Below are 12,664 nucleotides of genomic sequence, written 5' to 3'. Positions count from 1 at the left end.
CTGCTGCTCTTGTCCTTCAAGATGGTAGAGGTTGCGGGTTTGGAAGGTGTTGTCTTACTCACAGTGGAGAGAGATCGCTGCTCCCACATGCTCAGTTTATGGTGTACCCTGGCTACTCACTCCTTCCAGGTTTTGGTGCACATCCCAGCCCTTCCAAACCATACTCCCAGCGACCTCGCTCTTACTGTGGTTGACTTTGGCCCCCGAGGCCAGTTCGAACTGGTCGCAGATGCTCATCAGTCTGCGAACAGACAGCGGGTCCGAGCTAAAGAGGACGACGTCGTCCATGTACAGGGAGGTTTTTACCGAAGTGCCTCCTACACAAAGCCAGGGTCTGTATAGGGGGACCTTGAAAGAAAGCAGCTGAGAAACAGTTATACATTAGATAAATCTGGAGCACCACTTCAAGGTAAGCCAAGACAGCTGAACAAAGAGGCACATGTTCAAAATGGTGAAAGCTCAAGGTAAAATCAGCATTGAGAAACCTCTTTATACAAAGAGTGATGAACACGTTGATCATGGTATCTGTGTTGTATGCACTCAAATACACTTTTAACTTCGTGCAGGTGCCAAAAATTAGCATCACACCCTCTTCAACTTCCTGCTGCTCTTGGGGATGAATCACTGTGGATGCAAGTCCTGGCCATAGTTTTGTTACATTGGGTAGCTGGATTAAAATGTAACTTGCTGCTGTGCTAGTATTAAAACAGAACATTGAGCTTCAATTGTTAAAAGCCATTTACATTTCCTTTGGTTCATTTAAAAATGTTCAAGTGTGCTACAGGGAGGGCAGACATTAAAGTCCAGCCGTGTATTGTTCAAGGAGCCAAACTCAACGTTGTCACCTTCGCCCAAATCAGATTTCCCTTTTGTACCTGCCAACAGCTGTATTTCATCATTCCTAGCTTCAGGAATGGCATGGCGATGCAGGAGAAGGAGAGTGCCATCATTCCTAGCTTCAGGAATGGCATGGCGATGCAGGGGGAGAGTGCCAGCATGAAGTGAAGGGCATGACAGTTACCAGCAGAAACTGGGGAAGATGCAGGAATGATGGACCTGCCATCAAAAACTGATGGGGAAGAGGGCAAAATTGCCAATGTGAACTAGTAGGGACTAAGAGTGTTGGTGTGAACTGAGGGAGAAGAGTGCCAATGTAAATTGAGCGGAATGAAGTTTAGAAGGAAGGAGTAATTGAAAATTGGAGCAAGATAGTTAGAGGGAGAGAGCACAACGGAATTGGAGGGAAATGTTTAAATGGCATTGCACCTGCTACTTCCCTGTTTGTATAGTTTAGTTACACAATGGACAGTATATTTACCAACAAAATCAACAGAAGAATCTAAATCTAAACATAAGAATGATGGAACCTCTCACCAAAATGGCAGAGGCCCAGTTATGTCAGTTCTCCAAAGATCTTTATAAGGGCTGTAATTTCCTTACAAGGCAAATGACAAGCCAGGGGCAGGACCGAGGGATGAGGAGCTCTAAGTCCTCACTATGGAATGGGGCTCGATGTTGCAGTCACGGTCAATGAGGCTAGATGTACCAGCCTTCACAAGGGTTCATGTGGGTCCCTGAAGCGGAACATTTAGGGGACAAAAAAGACTTTCATCCCAGCTCCTTTGCTTGGAGACCAATTGGAGAAGTGCCAGAGGTAGAGAGGGGGCCGAGGCAAAACCCCTGACTACATGGGTGGATGGCCAAGTTTTTGGGTGCACAGAGAATGCAGGCACAAAGATACTCCTGATCTGGTATTTGTACCTGACTGGCCCATACAAATGAGGTGCCCTCCAACTGACCTCACAAACTCAAGCAGGGTCAGTGATAGAGGGCATTCTCGGGATGTGGGTGTTACTGGCAACGTCAGTATTTATTGACCATCTCCAGTTTCCCTGAGGTGATATAGAGTCATTACAGCATAGAAGGAGGCCATTCAGTCCATCTTGTCCATGCTTGCTTCCTGTAGAGCAGTCCAGTCAGTCCCATCCCCCAGCTCTATCCCCGTAGTGCTGCAAATATATTTCCAAATTCCCATCCAATTTCCTTTTGAAATCACTGATTATCTCTGCTACCCCCACCCTCGTAGGCGACAAGTTCCAGGTCATTACCACTTGCTGCATAAAAAAAAGTTCTTTCTCCCACCCCCCTGCATCTCCTGCTCAAATCCTTCAATCTGTGTCCTCTAGTCTTTGTACGATCAGCTAATGAGAACAGCTTTTCTTTATCTACTTTATCTAAACCTGTAATAATGTTGTGCACTTCTGTCAAATATCTCCTCAATCGCCTTTGCTGCAAGGAGAACAATGCCAGCTTCTTCAACCTAACCTTGTAGCTAAAATTCCTAATCCCCAGAAGCATTCTTGTATCTCCCGCCTTCTTCAGCCACTACATTCCATGTGCTGAAGGTGCTCCCACAATGATGTTAGGTGGGGAATTCCAGGACTTTAAATGCCAAAATGTAGATTACTGGACATTTGATCACAAATCTGAGATTTCCACCACAGATGTGTGGTATCGAGTCATAATACTTCTCTCCTCAGGAGGTATCGGCCACTTGTTTATGAAACCAGTTACCAGCGTAATAGAATTATGCTTTGTGCAATACCTTCCCCTGCAGCCCCCCCCCCAACTCCCCCACCATCCCACATTCCTCCATTCTTGTATCCACTGCCCCAAATGTCTCGGAATACTTAGCTTCCAAACATTGTATCTCAGGAACTTAAGGACAACTTGACACTTGCAATAGTTCTTGCCTTAACAGAATGAAGTTTTCCCGGAACCTCTCTTCACATGGACCAGAGTAGGGGGACGTCTATTGGATGGAAGTGTTGAGTATGATGGTAAAGAGCTGGTGTTGGAGAGAGTACCGGCAGAGCTCAATGGGTCCATGTACCGTTGTACCACCCAAAATCCTCTTGGATCAACAGATACTCATGCCAGACTCATCATTTTCGGTAAGTGCAAACCTATTACCAGCTACAGTAAGGTGTAACGCTGAGAGGTTGTTTCTGCTGGCTGGGGAATCTAAAACACAGGAGCATAGTCTCAGGATAAGGGATGATCGTTTAGGACTGAGATGAGGAAACATTTCTTCACTGAAAGGGTTGTGAATCTTTGGAATTCTCTACCCCAGAGGGTTGTGGATGCTCCATCATTGAATATATTTCAGGCTGGGATAGACAGATTTTTGGTCTCCCAGGGAATCTTGGGTTATGGGGAGTGGGCAGGAAAGTGGAGTTGAAGCCCAAGATCAGCCATGATCATATGGAATGGCAGAGTAGGCTCGACAGGCCATATGGTCTACTCCTGCTCCTATTTCTTATGTTCTTATGTAACAGCATCTTACCTTCGTCCCTCCTCTCCTGGAGGCAGTGGCTTCTGCCAGGTCATGATTCCATGAGCATTGGCAGCTCTTTGGCACCTGACCCAGTGGCTTAATGTATGGAGCATAAATTGGTAAACTATTTAGAGGGCATTGCAGCCAAGCACTGTCTGTTCTTGCCCAACATCCATGCATGGGCACTTTTCAGCAAAGATTACTTGATAGTGGAAACCTGGTTAACTTTTCCCCTCCCTATCATAGGGGCTACTAAGGCCATTTGTAACCAGCACTGTCCTATCTGAGGTCAATGAATTCAGCTCAGTACAAGGGTCAGACCTGGTATCTGCCTGTTCCATGTAGCCTAGTGGTGAACCAGTCGGGAGCTCTGCCATTACTGTTTAAATTGTTCCATCCTGAGGCAGTCAAATTACTGGCCCTTTACATATTGTAATACCCTCACGCATTCAGTAATATGTATGTTTTTTCCATATTTACTTTACATTTTCATCTTTCAGAAAATCCAAACATTCCTAAAGGCACTGATGATAAAAATGGTAAGTTATATTCTTTTCATTCCTGTGTCAGTATCACCAGTGGCTGAGCCAAGGTCAAACGATTGATGGGGTGCAGAGGGAAATTGATTAACCTCCAGATTTGGCCAACCTGGATCCCAGATTTGAATGGCTCAGCCTGTACCCTTCTTGGTCAAGGAGAGAGGCAAAGCAAGGAGCTCCGCAGGAGGGGCACCCATTTGGGGACTGGGGAATGCACACTTACCTGGTCTAAAGGCCAAGCTGAGAAACGCACAGAATTGCGGACAAAACCTAGAGACCAAAAACAGGTGACTGATGTTCCTGTGAACAAAATGGAGTCAGTCCTCCAACGCACCAGTTGGAGACCTCAAAATTATTGTGTGTGGTGTTGGGGTTTGGTGGAAGAAAGGGGATTCATGATCCCAGCTGGCTGTGCATTTCACTTCCAGAGATGTAATCAATAATGTTTATTTGTTTAAACAGTCCCCCACTGCTTGTAGCAGGTGCATTGGTGCTAATGCAATTTGCCCACTCCAGGCGTTGGTCAGTTTATACTGCAGTGTTCCATCTCAGTGCTCTATCATTCTGCTGCACTCATGCATTTCTCTGGTGCACTAGTTATTGTGTAATGTCCTGTGTGATTCTCACACTGATGGGACATGACCAAGATCTACCAACTCCTCACTTAGACATTTAGATGGACGCAGTCTGCGGAGATTATTCAACCTTGCCGAGCTTGTCTTGCTGAATTCCCCGTGTGGCTCAATAATCAAGAATTACAATAAATAACTGCATCTTAACAAGGTGCAAACTGCCCAAAATAGCCAGATTATAGAACTCGCTGCAAGCAGAGTCTTTGTAATTGGCAATAATGGTAATGGAAAATGGTTTGCGCTGTTTGCCCAATTTAACCATGGGCAGTTTGATTGGTGGGACTGTGTCACAGTAACTTCAGAGCAGTGCCAGGGTGAGGGATAATGCTTTACTCAGTGAACGAGCAGCTGTTATTTCTTGTTTGTCACAGTTGCCCTTCTTGCCTCTAGTCAGGTTACCCCTCCTCCCATAATGTTATCATGGGACCACTTGTCACGCATGCAAATTCTAATTATTGCTCCTGATTGGTCAAATATCGTATACCTAAAGCGGCAGCGAATCACAACTGGATAGATAGGGAACTTGCCCATGAAAAGTCGCATTAGTAGATTAACCTTTTTAACAGACTTGAGCGACAGCAATTAGCATCTAATTAATTTGAGGATGTGTCTATGTATATATAACACCTGTCCAGAATGAGCAGTTGAGCAGGCCAATCAGATTACTGCTCTGATTATTTATTAAAGCTGCCTATGGTTGTTTATTTTATCTATGCTGCGTGGGCATCTAATAATAAAATAAACCAAGAAAATGAATTTTTATTCTGATTTCAGGTGCGTCATCATGCAACAAAAGTGTCAGACTCGCCTTAGCGATGATCCTAGCAGTTATTTTGGATTTGACGTGAAAAACCATTAAGGAGTTGAGGGGAAAATATCCATCCAGCAGTTGTACATCATAAAATATTTTTATTTTAATGTTTTTCTTCATCAAATTCTGGATGTTCCACTTTCTGTAGGGTTTTCTCATTTGAAAGGTGTGTCATTGCTTCATGTGTTTCTGAATAAAGGCTCCATCTGTTTAAAAGATGTTCTGATCTTTTCTGTCTTCAATGGGAAGTATCCTGTGATGAACAGCAGCAACCTTGCATTTATAATCTTGCCTTTAATGTAGGACATGAGAATATACGAAAGGAAGGGTGAACAAAGACCATCCAGATGATGGTGAAACGTTATGTGGTTATAGGATGGGCAAATGGTGCACAATCTCCAAAAAAAAAGGGAGAAATGAAACTGCAGCAAATTCAGGTAAAACTCGAGAAACTTCAGTCCAAACCTCAAAGGCGATCTAGTCCTTTAACCCCTCATCTATAACCACAGTTAATGAGCCATATGGGCAGAAATGTCCTTTTCTCTTACGAACTTGTCAAGTTCTTCTTTAACGGACCATAGGATAATGTTCCGAAGCACTTCACAGTAAAGAGAAACAGATACTAATGCTATGACCAGGTGAGAAAGGGGTCTAGGGGTTCCCTCTCTGCCTTTGACTGGTTTAACTGTAACAGGGTTTAATTTTTAAAACAGTGTTTTTAGCTCCCCCCCTCAGTGAATCCTTGTTCCCTGCTTGTAAGGCAAAGAAATCAACCAGTCAGGTTTTCTTAGATTTAAACAAGAAAAGTAAGAATTCTAATTCGGTTAACGACTACGAATACGCGACATAACCACGCTAGAATGCGATAAACACACACGCAGAAAGAGACAGAAAAGTAGAAAGACTAAAAGGGAAAAGTTTGAGGCAATAGCTGGGATTTATTTACTGTCCTTTGAGTTCGATGTAGAGTCTTTGCTTGCAGGTAAATCATGCCATTTTGTTGGGGCCCAGTAGACGCTTTCAAACTTGTTTCGATGTAGGAGTCTTTCTTAAGGTTTAAGTGTCTTCAGTGGATCTGGAAATTCATGAGAGAGAGAGAGAGAGAGCTAGCCAGGAGACAGGCTTACTTCTTCCAAGTTCAGTTGCAATCTGACCCAAAAGTATGCTATGAGCAGTTCAAACAAAAACCTGGGCCAGCAAGTTAGTCATGTGGCCAGCTGTTTTAACAAACTCATGTGTTTGTGGATTCTCCATCTTAGCAGACACCCTGGAATGCTGGCTTTCTTACACATTCAATGTCTGGTGATCAAAATCCATTTGGGTTCATTGGATCAGGGAGCCGTTCTATTGTCTCCAGGCACTGTCTCTTAGTATGCAAATATTTTCCAGCCACTGCTGATCTCTTTAAACAAGTCATCTCTTCACTCCAGCAACAGTTTAAAATCAATGTTCCTATGACAAAATTAATATACCCCATTCTTGGCAGGTGGGGTCTTCATGACACTAACCATAAGTATTGGACTTGGGTGACTGAAAGAATTGTCAAATAGGTAAGTTTTGAGAAGATGTTAAACACGGAGAGAGAGGTTATGAAGTGGAGGGATTTAGTGAGTCACAAAAGGGTGAAAAACTGTCCTGATTTCTAGGTGTAGCCACACTACAAATGCTTCATGACACCTTCATCTACTTGTTATTGCTGGTGAAATAATAAATGCACAAAAGTCAGAAAAACATTTGAGCTCTAGAAAATTACCAGACAAGTGGGCACTTTAGAGTGATTCCCTATATGACTGGCTCTGATTGTGAGATCACCTCTTCAAACATAATTAAATCATTGTGTGAAACTGCATTTCTTTATGAAAGGATGAGTGCATGTATATTATGGTGTGTCTGTCAAGTATCTCAGATTGACTATGTTACTCACAAAAATGGCAAGTACTGAACTCCTTGACGCCTGTTACCCACAATGGAATTTGTATTCAGGTGCAACCAAATGACCTCCCAGTGTATCCTTGTCCGTTATATAGTGCTACCTATAATGCACAATGTGGATTTTTTGTATATGGCATCACCAGATTAACAAATGGTAAACACGTTTAGACTTGTTTTGCAAATGCCACAGCTGTTCTTACCCACAACATCCATGTTTTCCAGCAGAAGTTGCTGCCTCATGATCATGTGCCTAATTATACCCCTTCCTAGCTCCGAGATATTAGGGCCAATGTAGCCATCTCCATAGTGGGATCAGCTAGCCCAGCACATAGCAGGGGTCAGTCCTGGGTCTGAACAGCTCAGTGCCAAATGAGGCAATTCCTTTACTCTGTAAGCCAAAGGGAGAGCTCTAGTTGTTTAAAATATTTTTAAAAGAACTTTTGCTGCAATTTCTGTTGATTAGTTTTACAGTTTATTCGATAGGATGTCGATATTGAATGCAGTAATGCAGTGGCACTGTGGGATATGTGTCCAGTCATGGGCCAGATGTAATTCCTCTGGTGCGATATTTCCACAATCCAGACCACAGATCTGGTGTAAGCAGCTAACATATAGATGAAAACAGCAGGGGTCAAAATCTATCTCCCGAAGCAAAAGGAAATTCCTCGGTGCATAATAAACTGCTGCACATTCAGCTGCCCTGAACTAATAGGGTTGCCAAACCTGGTCACGTGTTCCTGGACATTCCATCACATGACCTCCTGCCGCCAACTTCCCTGTCCAGTCAGACTGCAGTTTTTCTTATCTGCAATATTGTTAAAAGCAAAATACTGCGGATGCCGGAAATCTGAAATAAAAACAGAAAGTGCTGGTAAATACTCAGCAAGTCTGGTAGCATCTGTGGAGAGAGAAACAGAGTTAACGTTTCAGATCTGTGACCTTTCATCAGAACTGGCAAAGGTTAGAAATGTAATAGGTTTTGAACAAGTAAAAGGGGGGAGTGGGGAAGAAGAACAAAAGGGAAGGTCTGTGATAGGGCCGAGGGCAGGAGAGATTAAATGACAAAGATGCCATGTTATGCCTGTCTTTTTGTGTGGTATGTCGAACATTCCTTATTCCAGTCCGACTGAGGTCCCTTCGCCCAACACTTTTTCCAGTACATTGATGACTGTATTGGTGCTGTTTCCTGCTCTTGCCCTGAACTGGGAAACCTCATGGACTTCGCTTCCAAGTTCCATCCTTCTCTCACCTTCACATGGGCCATCTCCAACAATTCCGTTCCCTTCCTCGACTTCTCTGTCTCCATTTCTGGGGATAGTTTGTCCACTAATATTCATTTTAAGCCCACCGACTCCCACAGCCACCTCAACTATACTTCCTTACACCCTGCCTCCTGCAAGGACTCCATTTCATTCTCCCAATTTCTCCATCTCTGTCGCATCTGTTCTGATGATGCAACCTTCCACAACAACGCTTCTGATATGTCTTCCTTTATCCGCAACTGAGGATTCACCCCACAGTGGTTGACAGGGGCCTCGACCATTTCTGACCCATCTCACCCCTTCCCCTCCCTCCCAGAACCGTGACAGGGTTCCCCTTGTCCTTACTTTCCACCCACCCACCAGCCTCCACATCCAAAGGATCATCCTGTCCCTCCATTCCCCTGTCAGCATTCCAAAGGGATTGTTTCCTCTGCAACACCTTGGTCCATTCCTCCATCACCCCTGACACCTTATCCCCTTCCCAAGGCACCTTCTCATGCAACCGCAGGATGTGTAACACCTGCCCTTTTACCTCCTCTCTCCTCACTATCCAAGGCCCCAAACACTCCTTCCAGGTGAAGCAGCTATTTACTTGAACGTCTTTCATTTAGTATACTGTATACGCTGCTCACAATGCAGTATCATCTACATTGGGAAGACTAAACGTAGATTGGGTGACCACTTTGCAGAACACCTCCGCTCAGTCTGCAAGCATGACCCTGAGCTTCCGGTTGCTTGTCATTTTAATTCACCACCTTGCTCTCACACCCACGTTTCTGTCCTCGGCCTGCTGCAGTTTTCCAGTGAAGCTCAACATCAGCTTAAGGAACAGCACCTCATCTTCCGATTAGGCAATTAACAGCCCTCTGGACTCAGCATTGAGTTCAACAAGTTCAGAGCATGACCCCCATTTTGATTGGTTTTTTTTTACCATGTAACAGTCTCAAACTTGTTTTTCATGTTTTCGCTTTCAGACAGAGCTGTTCATTATTCTGCCATTAACGCTCTCTCTGTACAAATTCTTTGTTTTTTACTACAGCTATTACCACTGCTTTTGCCTTTATGTTCCATGACATCTTTGTCATTTAATCTCCCCTGCCTTCTGCCTTATCACAGACCTTCCCTTTTGTTATACTTCTTCCCCCCTTTCACTCAAAGCATGTTACATTTCTAACCTTTGCCAGTTCTGATGAAAGGTCACAGACTTGAAACGGTAATTCTGTTTCTCTCTCCACAGATGCTGCCAGACCTGCTGTGTATTTCCAGTACTTTCTGTTTTTATTTCATTATTATAATAAACAAGTGTTAACAGTAAAAGGAAAAAAACCCACTTTAAAGAAAAGGGTTCCCCCAGCTTATTTGCAGCAGTATCCTGGAGATTAATCTTTCATTCCTGGAGACTCCAAGGTAGCAACCATACACATTCCCCAGCCTCAGTGTTCCAGGTTGTTGGTTACACGAGTGCTGCATTGGCACACCGATTTCCTTTCTGTTAATTAAATGAGAGAGGAAGGAACAGAGGAAAAACAGTGGCGTGAGCTTGTTCTGCATTGAGGGCGTGAATGCTGAAGTTTTTGAGAACCCATGTAGCTATTTTTTGCAAACTGGGTTTTGATTGACAAAGGAATCACGGAAGGAACAAGTAAGGTGAGAGTGATTGCCCTTGATATCAAGACTGCATTTGACAGAGTGTGACATCAGGAGTCTTGGCCAAATTAAAGTCAATGGGAACTGGGGGAAAGCTCTCCACAGGTTGGAGTCACACCGAGCACAAAGGTGTGGTTGTTGGAGGTCAATCATCTCAGCCCTGGGACATTGATGCAGGAGTTCCTCAGGCCAGTGTCAAAGGCCCAACCATCTTCAGCTGCTTCATCAATGACCTTCCCTTCATCATAAGGTCAGAAGTGGGGATGCTCGCTGATGATTGTACAATGTTCAGTACCATTTGCAACTCCTCAGATACTGAAGCAGTACGTGTCCAGATGCTGCAAGACCTGGACTGCATTCAGGCTTAGACTGATAAGTGGCAAGTAACATTCATGCCACACAAGTGCCAGGCAATGACAATCTCCAACAAGAGAGAATCTAGCCATCTCCCCTTGGCATTCAACAGCATTACCCCTACTATCAACATCCTGGGGGTTACCATTGACCAGAAACTGAACTGGACCAGCCACAGAAATAGTGTGGCTGCAAGAGCAGATCAGAGGCTGGGAATTCTGTGGCGAGTAACACACTTCCTGACTCCCCAAAGCCTGTCCGCCATCTACAAGGCACACATCAGGAGTGTGATGGGGTGCATCAGGAGTGCTGTGCCAACAACACTCAGGAAGCTCGACACCATCCAGGACAAAGTAACCCACTTGATCGGCACCCCATCCACCACCTTCAACATTCACTCCCTCCACCACAGACGCACAGTGGCAGCAGTATGTACCATCTACAAGATGCACTGCAGCAATTCACCATGCCTCCTTTGACAACACCTTCCAAACCCGAGACCTCTACCAACTAGAAGGCCAAGGGCAGCACACACATGGGAACACCACCGCTTGCAAGTTCCCCTCCAAGTCACACACAATCCTGACTTGGAAATATATCACTGTTCCTTCACTATTGCTGCATCAAAATCCTGGAACTCCCTCCCTAACAGCATTGTGGGTGTACCCACACCAAATGGACTGCAGCGGTTCAAAAAGGCAGCTCACTCAAGGGAAATTAGGGATGGGTAAGAAATGCTGGCCTTGCCAGCGATGCCCACATCCCATGAAATGAACAAAGGAAAAGTGACTGGCTTTTATTTGGATTGGCTGGTTTTGTGGCTCATTTGGTAGTACTCTTGCCTCTGAATTGCAAGTTTCTGGGCTCAAGCCCCACTCCAGAACTTGAGCACAAAATCAAGGTTGACACTCCAGTTCAGTAGAATCATAGAATAGAATCATAAAAACTTAAAGCACTGAAGGAGGCCATTTGGCCCATTGTATCTGCACTGACTGACAAATAGCCATCCAGCCTAATCCCACTTTCCATCTCTTGGTCTGTAGCCTTGTAGGTTACGGCAGTTCAAGTGCATATCCAAGTACTTTTAAAATGTTATAAGAGTTTCTGCCTCTACCGTTCTTTCAAGCAGTGAGTTCCAGATCCCTAACACCCACTGGGTGAAAACATTTCCCCTTGAAACCTCTCTAAACCTCCTACCTCTTACCCTAAATCTATGCCCCTGTGTATGAACTCCTCAACCAAGGAGAATAGGGCCTTCCTATCCACTCTATCTAGACCCTCATAATTTTATACACTTCAATTAGGTCTCCCCTCAACCACCTCTGTTCCAAAAAAACAACCCAAGCCTATCCAATCTTTCCTCATAACTAAAATTCTCCAGTCCAGGCAAAGAGAGTCACTGTCAGAGGTGTCATCTTTTTGATGAGACGATAAACCAAGACCCTGTCTACTCTCTCAGGTGGGCATAAAAGATCCTGTGGTACTACTTTGAAGAAGAGCAAGGGAGTTCTCCCTGGTGTCTTGGTCAATATTTATCCCTCAATCAACATAGAAAAAACAGATTATCCGACCATTATCACCACTTGCTGTTTGTGGCAGCTTGCTGTGCACAATTGGGCTGCCATCTTTCCTACTTTACAACAGTAACTACACATCAAAGATAAACGTAATTGCACTTTGAGATATCCAGTGGCCATGAAAGGCGCTATATAAATGCAAGGCTTTCCTTCCTTTTATTTCCTTTTTGAAGGTTCGTACTGCGTGTTGAGTGGCTGAATTGTGTTATCTTGAGTGTGCAAAACGTGCAGTAAACTAGTGAGAGAAAAGCAGAGCGAGAGAATGTGGAAGGAATCTGCTCTAAGCTGAGTTAAATCATTAAAGTTTAATGCTGTATACTGTTAGTTCTAAATTTTATAGTATTATGTTTAGTATAAGTTAGTATAAGAGGGCTGCTGAGACCTGTGTTGTGTGAATCTTGCTGGAGTTGGGAGTTGGGGGTTGGTTTGAACAGCCATCCAACACAAACAAAATCACAGAAAGTGTAACCAGCTGCATTGACTCAAGCTCAAAGTTGCTGAGGAGCAGCAGGAGATAGTCTGTCACATATGAAAGGTGGTCAGAAGATGGAATTCCTTTGTCATAAACTGCCC

General features: G+C 44.2%; 1 protein-coding gene across 2 annotated transcripts in view; it reads left to right on the top strand.

Annotated features, from left to right (window-relative positions):
- igsf21a (immunoglobin superfamily, member 21a) overlaps positions 1–5,512 on the top strand; it is a 275,559-nt gene extending 270,047 nt beyond the window's left edge. For both annotated transcript variants that reach the window (XM_068017449.1, XM_068017448.1), the window contains 3 exons: positions 2,762–2,954; positions 3,838–3,876; positions 5,283–5,512. In XM_068017449.1, coding sequence (XP_067873550.1) covers positions 2,762–2,954; positions 3,838–3,876; positions 5,283–5,356 — 306 coding nt within the window. In that variant the 3' untranslated portion in view covers positions 5,357–5,512. The remainder of the gene's footprint in view (positions 1–2,761; positions 2,955–3,837; positions 3,877–5,282) is intronic.
- The last annotated feature ends 7,152 nt before the right edge of the window (positions 5,513–12,664 follow it).

The sequence above is a fragment of the Heterodontus francisci genome, chromosome 37, assembly GCF_036365525.1.
Source record: "Heterodontus francisci isolate sHetFra1 chromosome 37, sHetFra1.hap1, whole genome shotgun sequence".
In the NCBI taxonomy this organism is placed as follows: domain Eukaryota; kingdom Metazoa; phylum Chordata; class Chondrichthyes; order Heterodontiformes; family Heterodontidae; genus Heterodontus; species Heterodontus francisci.
The sequence above is the reverse complement of the archived record's forward strand: the minus strand, read 5'-3'. Positions and strand labels throughout refer to the sequence as shown.